At 43.2% G+C, this 18,338-nt stretch overlaps 2 protein-coding genes across 3 annotated transcripts in view; one reads left to right on the top strand and one right to left on the bottom strand.

Moving 5' to 3' along the window:
- The window catches only part of brf1a (BRF1 RNA polymerase III transcription initiation factor subunit a), a 39,618-nt gene extending 21,280 nt beyond the window's left edge, over positions 1 to 18,338 (bottom strand). For both annotated transcript variants that reach the window (XM_053620283.1, XM_053620284.1), the window contains exons 1-9: positions 18,086 to 18,338; positions 16,020 to 16,254; positions 14,931 to 15,008; positions 12,259 to 12,432; positions 10,218 to 10,249; positions 8,259 to 8,331; positions 2,201 to 2,350; positions 552 to 645; positions 81 to 207 (exon numbers count right to left, since the gene is read on the bottom strand). In XM_053620283.1, coding sequence (XP_053476258.1) covers positions 81 to 207; positions 552 to 645; positions 2,201 to 2,350; positions 8,259 to 8,331; positions 10,218 to 10,249; positions 12,259 to 12,432; positions 14,931 to 15,008; positions 16,020 to 16,197 — 906 coding nt within the window. In that variant the 5' untranslated portion in view covers positions 16,198 to 16,254; positions 18,086 to 18,338. The remainder of the gene's footprint in view (positions 1 to 80; positions 208 to 551; positions 646 to 2,200; positions 2,351 to 8,258; positions 8,332 to 10,217; positions 10,250 to 12,258; positions 12,433 to 14,930; positions 15,009 to 16,019; positions 16,255 to 18,085) is intronic.
- btbd6a (BTB (POZ) domain containing 6a) lies at positions 3,795 to 7,747 on the top strand. Its single transcript, XM_053620285.1, has 4 exons — positions 3,795 to 4,329; positions 4,954 to 5,044; positions 5,799 to 5,917; positions 6,337 to 7,747. Exons 1-4 carry the CDS (start codon positions 3,902 to 3,904, stop codon positions 7,367 to 7,369), a joined length of 1,671 nt encoding a protein of 556 aa, XP_053476260.1. The 5' UTR covers positions 3,795 to 3,901; the 3' UTR covers positions 7,370 to 7,747.

Below are 18,338 nucleotides of genomic sequence, written 5' to 3'. Positions count from 1 at the left end.
CTGTTTCTTCTCTATTAAGCGACTGTGCATGATGTCACCTGTGTATTAAATCAGATTACAAACTCGGATCTCTGAGTGACCTTCTGCAGCCGGAGCTTCCTCTGTCCGTCTTTAAAAGAGGGCGGGTCACACTCTTGGTCCAGATCCACCCTCATGAACTCGTCAATGGTCAGCTCGCTGGTGGGCGTGTCCTCAAACTCGTTCAGCCTGTCAATCATGGCACAAACGGGCGTGTCAGGAAAGAGGTGGTGCGGGTACACGCCGTCTCAGATGTCGGTAGTGGAAACTGTACGCGACGCTTCGTGTACTGTACCACGTGACCTTACGAGTAGTGTGTATGTAAATCTAGCAACTTTATCTAGCTCGCCCGGGTAGCTATAAGCGTGTAATCGGTACTCCACGTTAAAGGTTCGAAAGGGTTAATGACGGCGTCACACGATGGAGGGAAGCGATTAGCGGATCAAGTTTCAGAGATTTAACGTCGATACGGAGACGCACGTACCATAACTTATACAGGCAGGTGTGTGTGTACGTGTGTTTAATGACCTGACCTCTTCCTCAGCGTGGCCTCACACACTTTAACGACACCGATCACGTCTTTGATGGTGCGACGGAACTCGTGCATACGGGCGGCGACCAGCAGAGCTGCGGACCATAAAAACACACACGTTAGACATGTAGTAAAAACATGACCGCTTTTCTACAGAGAACACAAAAACTACTACAGTAACCAACGCTCATTAGACAACTTTCTCTACAAACGTTAGATTAGTACGGAGCCCCAAGGGGACGTGGGTGATGTGGGGGGAAAAATATCAGACGGGAGGAAAATGTATATATTTCGATGCTTTTGCGTTAGCTCGCAAATTGTTTGCGTTCTCCCGAGGATATTTTGCGCCCTCTCGTAAAACCTGTCGTTCCCCCCCCCCCCGAGAGAACACGGCAGGTTTTATTAGAGACTTCTACGTGGATCTCTCTCGCCCTGTCTTTGGTCTCTCACCATGAAGTGCACTCCCCTAAACTGGCTCTTCCCATCCCTGAGCATCTCCTGAAACATTAATGTCGTGTGAATTATTCAGGCAGAAAACCAGGACAGAGAGTGATGACAGGGGAGAGAGATCAAAAAAAACGAAAAACTGACAGGAAAGGGAGGGGGGTGGGGGGGGAACTTATTCTCATTAGAGCTCAGAGGGGTACGACGAGAGAGATGAGGAAAAATCACGAGAGCGTTGCGGCTGAGGCTCCTAACCTGCATCCTCGAACTGCTTAAACAAGCGCTCGGGCTAAGCGCTGTTCAAACTACACCGGTGAAACTATTCGGATGTACGTATTTCTAGATCAGGAAATAAAACGTGCGCGCTATTAAAATTTTTATTTTTAAAAAGAAAGAAAACCTCTCTCTCCACAAAGATAATTTACGGTCGTATTTTTAGATAAAATCATCTCCCTTTCTCATTACTGCTACATTAAACATTGACAAACCAACCAGAAGCTATTTCTTCCCCCCCAACGAGTTCAGGACATAATTAACGATGCTGTGTGGGAATAATTCCTGGAAAGTCCAATAAAATTAGCAGCTCTACGCATGTTATCTAAATCAAGTGGCAGTGAAGTAGAACGGCTGTATATGAACTAAGAATAATGGAGATAAATATTTTCCTATTGTAAAATATTTAACAATCTGCACTGCCAAACCTAAATAAAAACTACGGCGATGGATTTGTTTAACCAGCATTCTGTCCGAGTCGTGTTAATCTTACCGCGCAGTACTTCCAGCCGCGCTGGTCATTTTTAAATGCGTGGAAAGCCACGCCCGCTATTTTTTGCTTGACACAATTAACCAATCACAGCTGTTTCCAGGCTCCTGGCTTGCTCCTGGCTTGTACAGACAGCTGTACACTAGGAAAGCAGCAACAACTGAATATTATTTATCCTGAACTACTCAAGCATGGGAGGCAGCTGGAAGCTGAAGGAGGCGTGGCCTTTGTGTCAGTCAGTCTCGGTGAAATAGGCGTGGCCTCTGTGTCAGTCAAACGCAATGAAAGTTTGTACAATGATATTATGTGTATCATTTACACATCAGGGTGATGATCACGTATCAGGTTGTAGTTAGCACTACATGTCTGTATCAGCATTCTTCGCCACCTGACGCCTCCGTAAAAAGGTCGGCGTCAATAGGTCGAGGGGTTTCCGTGGTTACCTGCTCCGCAGAGTCCCGAAGGCCTTCGTCCCGTGTGCATCCAGTCCCTCTTCATCCTCTGTACGAGTCTCAGCGCTGTCATGGACACCTCGTGGCTCTTCTCGCCAAACTCCAACATGTGTGCGAAGCGGGGGATGTACAGACACGGATCTGCAAACACACACACACACACACACACACACACACACAGGTGTTGGATTTAGTCTTAGTGTTCATCAGTCAATGTAAAAGACGCGTGGCTTGTGGCTTTCCTCTCCTGGAACCGAACACTGCTAGAAATTGTGAATGACATTAAAAAGGTCCGAGAAACAAAAAAGGGCAAATGTCCTTTAGATTGATCTAAAGAAACACGAACAAATTCCAAACAGCTTAACATTATATTTATCTAAATGTGCAGGGGATGATGATACAGGAAATATAGCCTCTACATCCTATTGCATTGTATCCGGTCAAAACAGCTCTTAATCTTATTCAATTGTTGGCTACTTTAAACATATCTTTCATGCACAATTCCCACATCATCACTTTGCACATCGTCTGTCACATGACCGTGATTTCATACTGTACTCTGTGGAGTCAAACGTAATGAGCAGGTGTGCAAAGACTTGGACAGAGGAACAAAAGGAAAAATAAGGAAAACGGTACGGTATGCATTTGTTTCCAACGCAAGTCTGAAAAAAAACCAAAACAAATCCAGGTCTGACCCATATTGTGGCCTATATACAGTAGGTGGCAAGGAAACAGCAGAACTGACCTATTTTACAACTATTTACTGATGGCATTAAATGCAGCAACGTAATGACTATCGCTATGTGAACGATGATTGATTCGGCGTTAATGGGATCCTTTAATCATTATGCCTCCACCTTTAGTGGATCTCAGGGCATGTGTACATAAATCAGAAAGCAAAGCTTAGAACATCCAGTGGACATGAGATAATGAAATAATACAAATACTACATAGTTTTTCAAATTAAATATGTATACACAAGAGTCAATTATCAAAAAAATTATATTAATACAAAACAATTCAACGTACAAGTACTACCTAAGGTGAGCTTGAAATGATCCAAATTTGTTTCCAGTATAGTTCAATAATAAGAAATTATAATTAGTTTATTTTATATAGCTCTTTCCTCAGGCCTGAGGTTGCTTTACAAAGTATATACACACACACACACATACACGTTTATACCCATAAACACAAACATCCATGCGAGTAAACGTATATACACTACTTTAATAAACACAATAATAATAATAATAATAAATAATAATAAATCACTACCAATAAACACACACGTACATACATATATTTCTATTCATTTAGTGTGTATATCGTGCACAATGTTCTTAAAAAAAATTTAATATAGAATTATTCTTATTACTGTTTAGAATGTAGTTTACATTGACATTCATCAGACCGACGGAGACAGACGCGCATGCGCACTGCGCAGTACACAATGTCAAACAACCGCATCAGTGGCATCTCATTTGATTGGTGAAATCAAAAGTGGGTGGGACAAGTAGGCGGGGCTATTCGAACACTAAAATCAGTCATATCGCTGGAGCTCCGCATTCGGGAAAGCCGTTAAGCAGTTTTCCATTTATAACGAAACGCCCTTAACTTTTTAATGTATAAGACTTTATAAGGAGGTTATTTATTTATTTATTTTTTACTTTTGTCCCCGAAGACGATGCGATGAGAAGTAAGGCGCTTGGGAGCGGGACGGTGCGGCTGGAGGCGGCGGAGGGAGAGTGGAGCAGACAGCGGAGTTTTCCGGTCCTAACCGAGGAGTCATGCGGACATCACGGCCGGATCATGAAGGGGCTCGCGTTCTTCCTCCTGCTGCCGGCGGCGCTCAAAAAGTCCAGGAAAGCTGCAAAGAGCTCCGGCAGAGCGTCGACCTGCTTGACCGCCGCCGGCACCGCGTCCCTGAGGAAGATGAAACCCGCCGCGGAGGTGCAGGAGGTCACCGGGAAGAGCCGGAGCTCCGCACTGACTCTGCCCGAGGAGGAGAGCCGCAGCACGGCAGCGCAGAGTGACAGCACCGCACCGAGCAGCGCGGAGAACTGCGCCGGGGAAACACACGCACAGCGGGGACACACACACACCAACCTCCGCGACAGGTACGGAGAAATCATCACTTAGACTTATTCTTCACTTCGTCGCTGTTCATGATGATGATGATGTTGTTGTTGTTGTTGTTGTTAGGCAGTGTTGAATTTCATAACCACGCTCACTTAATAATGATTAATATTCTAATAAAAACTACTCCATCATAAAATACTAAGCCAGGTATTAATATTGTAGTAAATGTTACTCAATACTATTTGTACGTATTGGCATCTATAATTTTTTATATTGTATTAGTAATCATGAATAAAACATTATTAATTCTAATTAGTACTAAATGTATAAATATTCAGTTATCATCTAACAATTATTACTAATATTCATGATACTAATACCAATATGAATACTAATGCTATTACATAAAAATTATTATATGCCATTATTTATATTTGTTTATTATCTCTGTTACCGTTAGATATTGTTGGTTTTAAGTATTCATTTTAAATGATTTTTAACATTAGTTTTTAAACAGTAACTCAAGATTAGTTAGCAATTATTTATATAATCACTGCTAGTACTATTTCTTATTATGATCTTGCAGCGTTGATTCTTAGATCTGACTACTTCTTCTTCTTATTATTATTATTGCAAAATATTCTTATCCCCCCCCCATTCAGAAACGCGGTGATGTTCAATAACGAACACATGGCAGATGTGCACTTCATCGTCGGTCCGCCAGGAGCGACACAGAAAGTTCCAGCACACAAGGTTAGTTCAAAGAGCTTTAAAGAGAACCGACCTTTAATGGAACTTTCAGGATTGTCGAATTGGCGGTCCTGTCTGGATGACGATCCGAGTAGAAACAGGTGACGTGTGCAAGAAAAGGAAGACCACCACATTACACCTAGATAGCTGATGATGACGACACTCGCGGACGTCACACTGGTGCTTCCTCTCCGATTCGACTTTTTATTCACGGGTATGTAGTAAGGCGACTCTGGAGCTAGACTGAACCGTAAAGCAAGGAACACTCAAGATGTGAGACTCTGCTGTTGTTTTGTCTTTTTCACGAGCAGAAAACACGGATGCCTTTAATTCGGTCAGGTATCAAAGAGAGGGGCGTCAGAAAAGCGAATCGAAGTGAACGTCAGAGCGAGTCTATGAGCAGCGTGTACAGTGCTGGCGGTTTCAGGTCTCTGATGTGTATATTTGCTGTGTAACCTCCTCTGTGTGGACTTGTTGGGTGTGGACCAAAACAACCAGGCCACGCTTTGATTGCAATGAAAACAAGATTCGATCCCGATTTGACTCGATTGCAGGAAGTCTCCGGCTCCACCCTTTCACCACGTGCTCCTCAGCAGATGTGTTTTCTTCACTAGGAAACCAAATCAGGCCCAATAGAAAACCAAGAGCATCACTTCTTCTACAATCACAAAGTGTTCAAAGTTTCCTCAATAGGCCTGAGTTTCATTCAGTTTGTTCATTCATCCTCTCTCTCTCTCTCTCTCTCTCTTCTGTTCAGTACGTCCTGGCTGTCGGGAGCTCCGTTTTCAGCGCCATGTTTTATGGCGACCTTGCCGAGGGAGACTCCGAGATCCAGATACCAGATGTGGAACCGGCTGCTTTTTTAATCCTGCTCAAGTAAGACTCCCTAATCACCGCTGGTTTAAAAATAACAGCGTTACCCTGCTGTCCAGCCAGCAATTGAGGCTGGAGCACTAATGCCTCAGCGGATCTGCCCTCTTATTTCTCTGCTATTAGACTTGACTGATGTGTGATTGGCCTTGAAATGGGTAGGAAAGATGACTTAGAGCAGCAGGAATGAGGCTCAGGGCACCGTGATCACTTTTCTATCTGTCGGAAACACATCAGTTACGCTCATTAAAAAGCCTGTCCTATAACGGGATGATGTTAAAAATTCTTGGTGCAATAACCGTGCAGCCAGGGACTGTGGTTTTCATCAGAGGACTGTGAAACACTGCAGCATTTTAATGTTTCTGGGCTGTTCCATGATTTTATTATTTTAAACGCCATCTTCTTCCTCTCCCTTGTCCTTCTAGGTACTTGTACACCGATGAGATCGAGCTCGAGGCAGAGACCGTCATGGGGACGCTCTACGCAGCCAAGAAGTACCTTGTGTCTGTGCTGGTTGGCGCTTGCGTGCGCTTCCTGGAGTCGAGGCTGGAGGCGGGTAACGCTTTTGCATTGCTTTCTCACAGTCGTGCGCTGGACGAGTCCGAGTTGGTGCAGAGCTGTTGGCGGGTCATCGACGCCCAGGCTGAGCTGGCGCTGAGATCCGACGGCTTCCTCCAACTCGATTGGGGTACGCTAGAGAGCGTCCTGCGACGCGACTCGCTAAACGCTAACGAATCCTCCGTGCTGCAGGCGGCACTGGCGTGGGCTGAGGCAGAGTGCCAGCGGCGTGGCACGAGTGCCACAGCTTCGAACAAGCGAGCCGTCCTAGGTGAAGCGCTTCACCTTTTACGCCTGCCTGCCATGACGCTAGCAGAGTTTGCTAATGGCGTGGCACAATTTGAATTCCTGACTCCGCAGGAGACGCGTGATATCTTCCTCTGGTTCACCGCAGCTGAGAAACCGAGGCTGGATTTTCCCGTGTCGCCGAGGACGGGGCTCGAGCCGCAGCGGTGCAGACGATTCCGTTCCTCGGCGTTCCGAAGCAATCAGTGGCGATACCACGGACGATGCGACAGCATCAGGTTCGCGGCTGATCGGCGCGTTTTCGTGGCCGGACTCGGACTTTACGGATCCAGCGAACGGGAATGCGAGTACGGCGTCCAGATCGAGCTGAAGAGGCAAGAAGAGATGCTTGCACAGAGGTCGACGAAGTTCGTATCGGACGGTTCGAGTTTGGCGTTCGTCGTGTTTTTTGAGCAGCCGGTGCAGGTGGAACCGGACGTTTTCTACACGGTCAGCGCCGTTTTGGACGGAACCGAGCTTAGCTACTTCGGACAAGACGGCATGACGGAGGTCCGCTGCGGAACAGTCACCTTCCAGTTCCAGAGCTCGTCAGACAGCACCAATGGGACAGGGGTGGAGGCGGGGCAGATTCCAGAACTCGTCTTCTACACGTGAAGACTTGGACCGGTCCATTATGGACCTGGATTTCAGGATTACATAACTAGGACATTATGAAATAGGACACAGAGGTACGAGTCATTACATTCTCTGGACTGTCGACACTGGGACAGAAACAAGGGGGGGCAAATTCCTCAAGTTTTCTTCTACACATGAGGATTTGGACCAGTCCATCTCAGAGGCTATCTTAGAGATGACCTGGATTAGAGAACGACTAATTCCATAACTAGGACACTGGGATGTCTGGGTGAGATACGGAACAACGATGGAGGGTGGGACAGATTCCCACTTCAAGATTCCCACTTCAGATTCTTCTACACATGAGGATTTGGACTGGTCGGTCTCAGAGTATTACTGGCGTCTAAGAAGGTTTAATTCCAGAAAAAAAAAAAAAAAAAGACTTCCCACAATTTCAAAAGGAATGCTCTTTAATCGTATTTATTTCTTTAAAATTATTATTTTATTATCTATATCTTAATTTAAACTCACCTGACTTTTCTTTTCACTGGCGAACTGTGACGTTGGATTGTACAGCTTTGAAAAGCGTGGCTCCTTTCTAATGTATTTTATTTATTTATTATTTATTTTCTTAACAGCTTGACGCTGGCTGAGAGAATACGGGGGTTGCGAAAATATCTGCGAAGTTGCAGATTAGCAGTTCGTTACTTAAAATAAAATGTTAAACGAGCCCGGGGGATCTAAATGGTCCGATGAGTGTGCTTTTCTACTTTTCTACTTCTATACGATGATATTAAAGACAGCCAGGTGTGAACACTGCATTCCACACACCTGACTTCTTTAGTCCATATGATGCATCAGACACGTGTGTGTGTGTGTGTGTGTGTGTGTGTGTGTTAAATTATCCTCAGATGTATGAAAGGTTTACCTATGGCTGGAGCGTTGATGCAGAGTTCTCTGGCCAACACCAGGAAGGTTCTTCCCAGAACATACACGTTGACCTGTAGAGGACAAGAATCAGGACGAGGCCAGAATGCATTATCACAGTGAGGGGAACAAGGAAAACACGGGTTTCTTCTCCAGACCACAGATTCAGTCCTGATTGAGATTTTAAGTACTTCATATTGTTTTATTTTCCTGAAGTACTCTAACCTCTTCACACCGCCAGCAGCCCACACACACCTACACACACACACTCCCCTCCATCTGGGCCTATTAAAGGGAACTCCTTTGAGGAGGAGTTAGAGGTCATGACCTTTGTAAACGTGGGAGGGTTTCCATACACACTCCTGACCCCACAGGGAAAACTCTTCCTCCGTCAGAAAAGAAAGGAATTTATAGATCTCTGTGTGTGTGTGTGTGTGTGTAGAAACATGTATACCATGACAGCTCCCTCCACACAAACTCATTCACTTAATGTGGTTGTCACAATGAATTTCACTCTATTTCTAACTAAATACTATTTAAATTAAGCTTTTTATTTATTTAAAAGGGGAGAATCCATACTTGTCCAAGAGAAATCTAGCGACACTGACACCTCATGACGCACGTGCCTTCACCGAGCGACCGTTCATTTTAAATGAAACACCAGTGATGTGATTTACATCCACTTCTTAATATTTACGTGATTTAATTTACCTCGCAGTCTGAAAATATCTACATGAAAACAGCGCTCAACTTTTTTCTGTGTTAAACCTTCCGAAGAGAAGTTATAATACGGCCATTTTGTCGGTGTTACCGTTATTTATTTATTTTTCCTCTCAGTGACCGTTAGATTCAAATTGGAAACAGAAACAAGCGGCGCACGCGCGCGCGCAGCTTACAGCGCGTGAACATGGTTGTCAACCAACCACAGCTCAGCACGCGGGCGAATAGCCAAGGCTTAATTAGCCGACTGTGCTAACTGTCGCTGTGTGACACTCGTCCGTCTATACACGACGTCCAGTTAATTTTTTTCGGACAGATATTAAACTAGATGGAGCGAATTTATCGGGAACTGTTTACCCTCATACCATATGAATAAAAACAACAAACAAACAAAAAACCCCAATCGTGAATAAAACCAGTGCCAAAAAGCTTACAGTTTCTGCGCATGCGCACAAGCCCACAAACACACCCTTCTTCATGTACATATTTTTAATAATAAGGTTGCCTATCAAATGCCTACAAATATGCTAAAACAATAAATATTTATTTTATGTTGCAAGTATTTCTGACAAGATCGTTTACACTGTCAATATATGGTAGCGATAATTTTATGCTGGAGAAGAAAAAACAGACAAAAGTAGCACAAAATAGTTTACTAAGGTAGTAAACAAAATGGTCTGGTACGGTAGGACAATTTCATTAGACTGAATTCATAAGAATACAGACCTGATGCAAGTCCATCACAACGCACTTGTTAATCTTCATGTCACCTGACCCAGGTTGAAATTCACAAGTTTTCAACACACGGTTATTAAAGTCAGATTTTTCCTCTTTCTGTATCTAGAATAGTGCTCTGTTGGGCGTGTAGACGATGGACGCCGGCTAAGAAACTTATAAATCCAGCTAAATATCAGTGACAGGAAAACACCCCTGTAGGTAAATCAATACAAATGAATGTGAAACGTTAGCGTTCATGATTAAATGATGATCCTCTCTTGTTAATGGGACACAAAGTCATTCAAATTCAAATGTAATTTAACACACACACACACACACACCCCTGAGGCCAACATCAATATCCTGCACTATCACTCAGACTGAAATGCAGATGTATGTGACACTGTATTAATCCCTTTAATCGCAGCTCATCTGCACAATATGGACACAACACACACACACACACCATTTATCAAAGTCATTTTCACAGGAAATACAGGCTGATAAGGGGTATTAAACTCACCTGCAGAAGATCGCTAAGATCCAGCAGCATGTCTGACACAGCTCTGTTAAAGAATCGGGCCTCAAAAAACACACCCCCTGTCAAATCGTTCCTGATTCATGAGGATAAAATATCGCATTCCGTACTCATTCGATGTTTAATTACGGTTTCGGACAAAACATCAGCCATTTTAATAATCAATTCTAATGATATTTAGATTTTTTTTTTTTTTAAATAACAGTAGATAGTTGTTACTATATTGTTATTCAGATTGGTCTGATTGGTCAAGGAACTGTCTTTATTACCCATAATGCACTGCGAGGTGTTGAAATGGAGACTTGGGTAGCTGATATGGTTTATCAGCCAGAGTTTTATATCCAGCACTTGCCGAAACTGAAAATCCCAAAACCTATCAAATACTGTTTGGTCTGAGATGAAAAATTTGGTCTGTTGATTAAAGCGAAAAACGTGTCTTATGAATAAATGATGACGCAGGGGGTATAAACCACACATTCAGGGTTTTCTTGATTTAATTAACGAAAGCAACAGCGAACGTCACACAACCCTGACTGCTGAAGATGGAGGCACGAAATAACATCAAACATCTCCCTCACGCAAACATTTAACTGCATAAAATCATTTTGCGTCACACAGAAGGCGCAAAGTACAGACACGAGCTCACTAAGGAATAACGACGCTGCTTTAATCTTCACGCTGAAACATTACTGGCCTGCACTGTTCTGCTGAAACGTGTGAAAGCCGTGATTAATCGCGTCACACCGAAACTTTAACGTGGATCGTTCATAATAACGGCAGATTAAAGCGTGCGATAGATCAGTATCACAAACGCCGATACTGTGTCACTGATTAACAAACTCATTAACCAAAACGTAACCTCGCCAACCTGGAGATCAACCGTCTCCTGGCAACCAAACACCCAGGGCACGGCCACGGAGACGGGCACACCTGTGCAACCAGGCGGTAATGGATTAATAACAAAGACCATTAAGGGATTAGTCACCGTGGTAACAGAGATAATCCACACCTGAGAGAATGATGCTGAAACGACTGACTATTATGGGATATATACAGTATAAAATATATATAGATAGATAAGACCTTACACTATAAGAAGATCTTTAAACGCACACTTACACTCATGAGGCTCATCCAGGTGTGTATAACGGTGTATTAGTGTGTGAAATTCACATTTTTTTGGTTACGATCAATTTGCATCGATTGCAGCTTGGTGTGTGGAGATCGATTCTTTACTCTCGCACTGCGGTTTGCACGACGCTAAACCGGTATTTATAAGCGGTCACTGCGTAGCCACGTTAGCTTCGTAACTCCATTTCAAAACAAGGGGAAAAGAAAAATGTCAAGACACATAACATCTGCAGGCTGATCAACTTCATTCGGGTCGTGTGTTTAATTTTCCGCTGAACTCCTCCTTTAACGATCAAGCCGTTTCACTTCAAAGGCAGAATGTATAATTCAGAAAGCCGTAAGCTGCTGAGCTTCTGCGACTCGCTGCCTCTAATTAGAACCAGAGGAGCTACTGAGCTATATTTAACACTCCCACTGGGAACCCCCAGCTACAAACACTGCACACAAACACACACACCCACACGCGTGCACAAACACACGCAAACACGCGCACGCACACACAGGAGTTTCCAAATAAGCAATGTCTGAATGTGTTTATCATTGTTCCTATCTTTCTCCTATTTTCATTCTTTTCCCCTCTTTCTGTTTTCCTTCATTCTGTTTCTTTAAATTGTTTATCTATTTATTCATTAATTTCTCCGTCTGAGTCATTATTTCACGCAACCATTTCTTTTTCTCTTTCTTTGATTCCTTCTGTCTCTCAATTAATCTAACCATCCAGTTATCTTTCCATATACTCACCACCTATATTTATGGACTGACCGTGTCTCGCCTCTTCCTCTCCTGACCCCGCCTCTTCTTCTCCTGACCCTGCCTCTTCTTATCCTGACCCCACCTCTCCCTATTCCTCTCCTGACCCCGCCCCTCCTTCTGTTGCTCCTCCCCCGAAGGATACGGGGCGTGCCCTCAGTCCTACACACCAGGTAGAGGCAGGCGGCGATGACGTGGGCCGACTTCCTGCCTCGGGTCAGGTGTTTACACAGCGCCATCTTGTAGAAGTTGAAGGCCGTATCCAGGCAGTGCTGGTTCATCTGCAGCTGGCGGCCCAGGTGATTTATATTCCTCTTTGCTAAACAACAACAAACAAGAAACAAACACACACTAAGCAACAACAACTCTATTTTGTAAAAGTATTGTAACTCGGGAATTAAAAAAAAAAAAAAAAAAAGCCACCTCCTACCTTCTGTCTGCTGAAAAAGAAAAACAATTTAAACACACCGATTTTATTTTATAAATCTTACTAACATGCAAATAATGCTACTTGTACAACGTGGCTTTTATTTAGCATGTTTATTAAAGATTATAATAATCCGTGTAACAGTCAAATAAAGTTCAACTCTGTGTGTAAAAATGAGTCACCATAAATAAATAAATAAATAAATCTGACCAATCTAAATTCATTAACACAATCCATTCCTCCACATAATCTTCCTCCTTAAATAATTAGAAAAGAAAAAGATCAATAAACGCGGCTCAAATCAAGCCGAGGGTGCCGATACTTTCATGTCAGTGAAATGAGACGTAGCCGTGACGGTTTACGTGACGTGACCACAGACTCATTAACATTCAAATGTATACGAACAGGAACTGGATTATTTCATTGCCACTCCTCTCTTCGTACACCGATGACACACGGCAGAGCCAGAAAACAATCCTGATGGCTTTAAATGTGGAGTAACTCTCCTCGAGGCTTACGTTCCCTCACACACTCTGCGATCGGTTAACGACCGATGCTTAACAGTGCCGACTCAGCGTGGCTCGAGGTCCCTTTCCAGAACCTTCACACTAACCGTCCCTCAGTCGTGGAACGAACCTCCAACCTCAATCCGGACCGCAGAATCCGTCACCATCTTCAAAATACAGCTAAAGACCCAGCTCTTCCGTGAACACCTAACCAACCCCTAAAAATGCAAGACCCCCACATTATTTTTATAAATAAATAAATAAAGAAAGAAAGAAAGAAAGAAAGTACTCTGGCTCTTACACCTCGACTCTGCACTCTCGGCTTTTCTAGAACTCAATTAAAGATCTAGTACAGTAGCGCTACTCGTTCTGTTCTCCGCTTGATAGATCGCTTTGCTGGTTTTTCCTCGTTTGTACGTCGCTTTGGACAAAAGCGTCTGCTGAATGAATAAATGTAAACGTAGCTGATTATTCGCTCTTCTTTTAGCGTGTTGCCCGAAACGAACGAACACCGCCGTGAGTTCTGACGCCGTGTTCAGTCTTTCAGAATGAATGATCGTTTCTGCTGCGAACCCTCCGCATGAATTATTCACACTCGAACTACGGCGAGTGTGTGTGTGTGTGTGTGTGTGTGTGTGTGTGTGTGTGTGTGTGTGTGTGTGTGCACGTGCACAACTGATCCACATGGAATAAAATGCAAGTACTTTTAGTTGTCAGGAACCACAACTAAGGAGAAACTCACACACACAATAAATCTCGACATCGACCCAGGATCTTAATCTCACAGGGACACGGTCAGATCTCACAGGGACACGGTCAGATCTCATATCTTTCATCTGATCTCACTCTTTGACAACACACACACACCTGACTCATACATCACCAAACTGCTGCATCTAGCTTTGGCACCAATTCTGGTTTTAACCTCTACACTTTCCTGCTCAGCATTAAACACACACACACACACACACACACACACAACCAGAGAGAGAGAGAGAGAGAGAGAGAGAGAGAGAGAGAGAGAGAGAGAGCAGCAAAGATTCACAGGACACACAGTCCTAATTTCAGATCCCTGCACTTCGGCTCCTCTCGGAGCCCCCGGGAGCGATGCTTACCCACAAACCCCTTTCTGTGCAGTTTTGCAGAACCATAAATCAGGCTTTTAAACCGGTTACTGCGCCATAAAGCGGTTCAGAAACAGCTTTGAGTTCTTTGTATCCCTCTCAAAGGACAAATTAAATTCATTAAAAAATGAAACGTGGGTCGATCCTGCAACAAAATAGAGCGGAAAAAAAACCCCACTGTAAATAAAAAAAATAAATCAAGACTTTTCTCCACCTGAGCCTCTTAATTTGACGCGTGTGTGCGTGTGTGTGAGAGACGTTTGGCAAATTTCTAACAGAAATATTGTTAAATAAATTCTATCTTACGGAGAAAGAAGGACACAAACCTTTAAACTGATATCATTTTGGGGTTTTTTTTTTCCTCAATGTCAACAAAGACTGTTGGTACATTTTTGCTATTTGTGATGATGAGGGAAGAGCTGTGAAACCCAACACTGAAAGGCTTATGGGTGCACAAACTTTTGCACTCAACCGTCGATATATCAGACTGAAATTAAACGCGACCATTTGCATATTTGTTTACTAATCATCCTGAACTAAACGAGTACCGCAGAACCGAATATTACGATAAACACACGGAAATATTGTGCAGCAAGTTCACACACACTCTCGCTCAAACACACACACTCTCTCGCTCACACACACACACTCTCGTCCACACACGCCCTCCCTCTCTCAGTGTCTTTCTACATCATTTTCTTCTCACTTTATTCTCTTAAAATATTAAATAAAGTAAAACCGGCATAAACGTGTTACTCACCGTTCTGTAACGTCTGTGCTCTGGACTCTTTTCCCATCCCCGTCAAGTTTCCACCCAGAGACGGGACATTGCCCTGAGCTGTAGCACAAAGAAAAAACACACATTAACCAACATCAAGACTAAAAAATACACACAAACACCAAAACTAACAACAAGTCCTTAAGATCGGTGATGTTTTTCAATAACATGGCGGCCTCTGCTGGCTGAAACACGGTACTGCAGTTTTGTACAGAGCAGCACTTGTTTGTTTCATTATAAAATAAAGGGGACAACAACAAAAACAAAAAAGGAGATAAACCCTGTTCTCTCTAGTACATTTGAACTCATCTGCAATAAATCCATAATCTATTTAAAAAGAATAGTAAATTAGATAATAAAAACATTTATAGTAAATTGGCACCAAGATCCTAGCAGTTTAAGATGATTTTTTTTTAGTTTAAACAATACTATTTAACTGTTTCTTATTTATTAAGATATGTATGTTACATATGCATATTATTTGAATATTTTTAACATATAATATATGTGCATATATATGCTTTGGACATATTATAGTCATTTGATTATTGTTTAATTTATTTTAGATTTAGATTATGATAAATCATAGTAATTTTAGTCAATTGCTAAGCATCTGCCTCATCTTATAACCTAATGAACTAAAGAATCAGACATCAACCATCAAGAATTACTCAATATAAATTAAGAGCAAGGACTTTTAGACCAAAAATAACAAGGCATTAATATAGGGGTGTCCCGAAAGTCTCCATACATAAGTGAAATTAACATTTTTTATCAAAATGTCGTTTAAAATTTCATACATTCAAAAGAGATTTCAGTTTTATCATCTAATTGTAATATGTGGAACAGTTTACTTAGACCAAACTGCGATTGGCTGATCCAATTTAACCCAAACTCTGCCTGGGAAAAATCCAAATGCAATGGTTCTGTGTATGTTGCTCTCCAAACGTTTACTGAACCGTATTATAAGACCGGCTCATGCGTCCAAAATAACGTACAAAGATACGGTAGTACCATGAACACCGCAACGTATCATAAAACTGATTGCCGGCACGTGTGAAAGTCACTCACAGTCCGAGGCCACGAACTGGCCGACGGCTGACGAGGCTCCGGCGCTGCTCTCCACGAACATCACCTCCGAGACGATGATGTTGTCCTCGAGCACGGAGCCGCAGCCCATACACACGGCGTCACCGCGAGCCTGGTCCACGTCCACTTCCGTCCCACCGCAATTCTTACACCTCCGCATGGTGGCGGCGTGGCAGTTACCTCAGACGGAGAGAGAAACGGCGACGACGCGGACTGTCTGTTTAAACAAAACAAAAAGATTATCATGTTACAATAGATACTTCCGAGTCTAAAATAAACCCAATAAACTCTGTCCCAGTGCACCAAACGTGCATTAGTAGCGGCTGTGGATCAGGTGGTAGAGAGGGTCGTCCACTAATCGTAGGGTCGGCGGTTCGGTTCCCGGCGCACGTGACTCCACATGCCGAAGCGTCCTTGGGCAAGACACCGAACCCCGAGTTGCTCCCGATGGCAAGTTAGCACCTTGCATGGCAGCTCTGCTACCATTGGTGTGAGAGTGTGTGTGTGTGAATGGGTGAATGAGAGACAGTGTAAAGCTCTTTAGATAAAAGCGCTATGTAAGTGCAGACCATTTAGCTGATCTGAGCTGCACAACATATTCAACTGTTATATTTACAAAGCCTCATTATGGAAAACAAATTAGGCCCAGATTTGACCCGACGGTGGCGCTAGAGCGTTGGCAGCACTTGACCTGAATTTGGTCGGAATGTTCCTTAGACCCGCCCCAATCAGTGTGCCAAATTTCCCAACTTTTTACCAGACAGTTCTACAGGTTGCCATACACACCCTATCCAGAAGAGGAAATAAGAAAAGATAGAATGACAGTAGGGCACCATGTCAACCTTTGGTGCTTAGCCCCATAATTATAATAATAAGAAGGAGAAGAAGAAGGAGATTTTTCAGAATATGAGACATAATCTTACCCACCATGCAGCAAATTCGGTCCTGACACAAAACCAGCCACAGACTCAGTGCAGCAAATCAAATCCCCCTTCACAGTGTTATCAGAACGACAAGCTGCCATGAGCCCTAGTAGGAGTGTCGGAGACGATACCGATCCTCGACAGGACGGTCAGAAAAATCAAGGACAAAAATCAGACCGTCCTAAATCCAACTCACGACTAATATCGCCTAACGTACTGTTATATGATATTACAAAGTGCCTTCATACAACACAATTTCACACCGTCAGCATACAATAAGCATGCGCTTTTCCACAACACTCAGAAAGGAATAAAACACTCCGTGTCGTGCTGTTACAGGAAAATAATCGGAGACAGGGTGGCGCGATGAAGCCGAGGCACTGCGGTTCGTTCCAATTCATCACAACTTTTTAAAGGGCGCCACATGCTTTTTTACTTTTATCCGATTACAGTTACATTTGCGCGTCACTGATCGAGTCAGGTCCTGTTCTCCCTTACGTTAAAGCGGCTGAGAACGGTCGTCCCCTCGCCAGCCTTTCTTTTCTCCTTCTTGTAAAGTTAACGAGACAAATATATATAACTTGTCACGTCAAACCTAATGAAGCACACGTCTAGTGTTCTGATGATCCTACTGTGACCTTTAATCCTCAGTGCCAAAGGTCAAACCCTAAGCGTTACTGAGAGGAACAGCAATGGTATCAATCTGTAAATGGAGCACTGACCTGACCGAGCATTAATGATGTGAGGATTAATATTTAATTATATTTAATGGACATTTTCACATTGGTGAACTGGAGCAATTTGGGGGGAGGGGGGAGGGGAGGGGATGCGTGCAGGCATGCAAGAGTAATTCAGAGGAAAGAAAAATAATTCAGAGGAAAAAGATTTTGAAAGACCTCGACATGTCACCAGTATGAGTCGTATTTGAATTATGAATAAACACAGAGCATTATGATATTAACTCCACCATGTCAGCTGTACAGGCCGGGTTATGACGTGGCAATATAATGCACCGGATTTTAGTCATAATCCATGTTATTTCTCAACAGCACCATCACGTCTGCCATGAGAAAGGAGAGTCTGGTGTATTTCCAGGCAAATTAAAGAAGAAGAAACAGTAAATACCTGAAGCAGCTGATGAGCCGGTTCCTTAATGTCCTGCCCTGATTCAGAGGCGCGCGCGTGGCTAACGACTTACTCTCTAACGAAAATAAACTGTCTGTAAGTCAGTTAAATAAAAAATCTATAGACCTCGATGGATATCGTAAATACCCCGCTCACTAACGTCAACTGACAAACCGGATAATAATCATTTCTTCCCTTATTAGAAAGCCATCGCGCTATCTGATCAACAAACAGCACATGTTCAGCAGCAGCG

The sequence above is a fragment of the Ictalurus furcatus genome, chromosome 3 (assembly GCF_023375685.1).
Source record: "Ictalurus furcatus strain D&B chromosome 3, Billie_1.0, whole genome shotgun sequence".
Classification (NCBI taxonomy): domain Eukaryota; kingdom Metazoa; phylum Chordata; class Actinopteri; order Siluriformes; family Ictaluridae; genus Ictalurus; species Ictalurus furcatus.
Note: the sequence above shows the minus strand (reverse complement) of the source record. Positions and strands in the feature narration are given on the sequence as shown.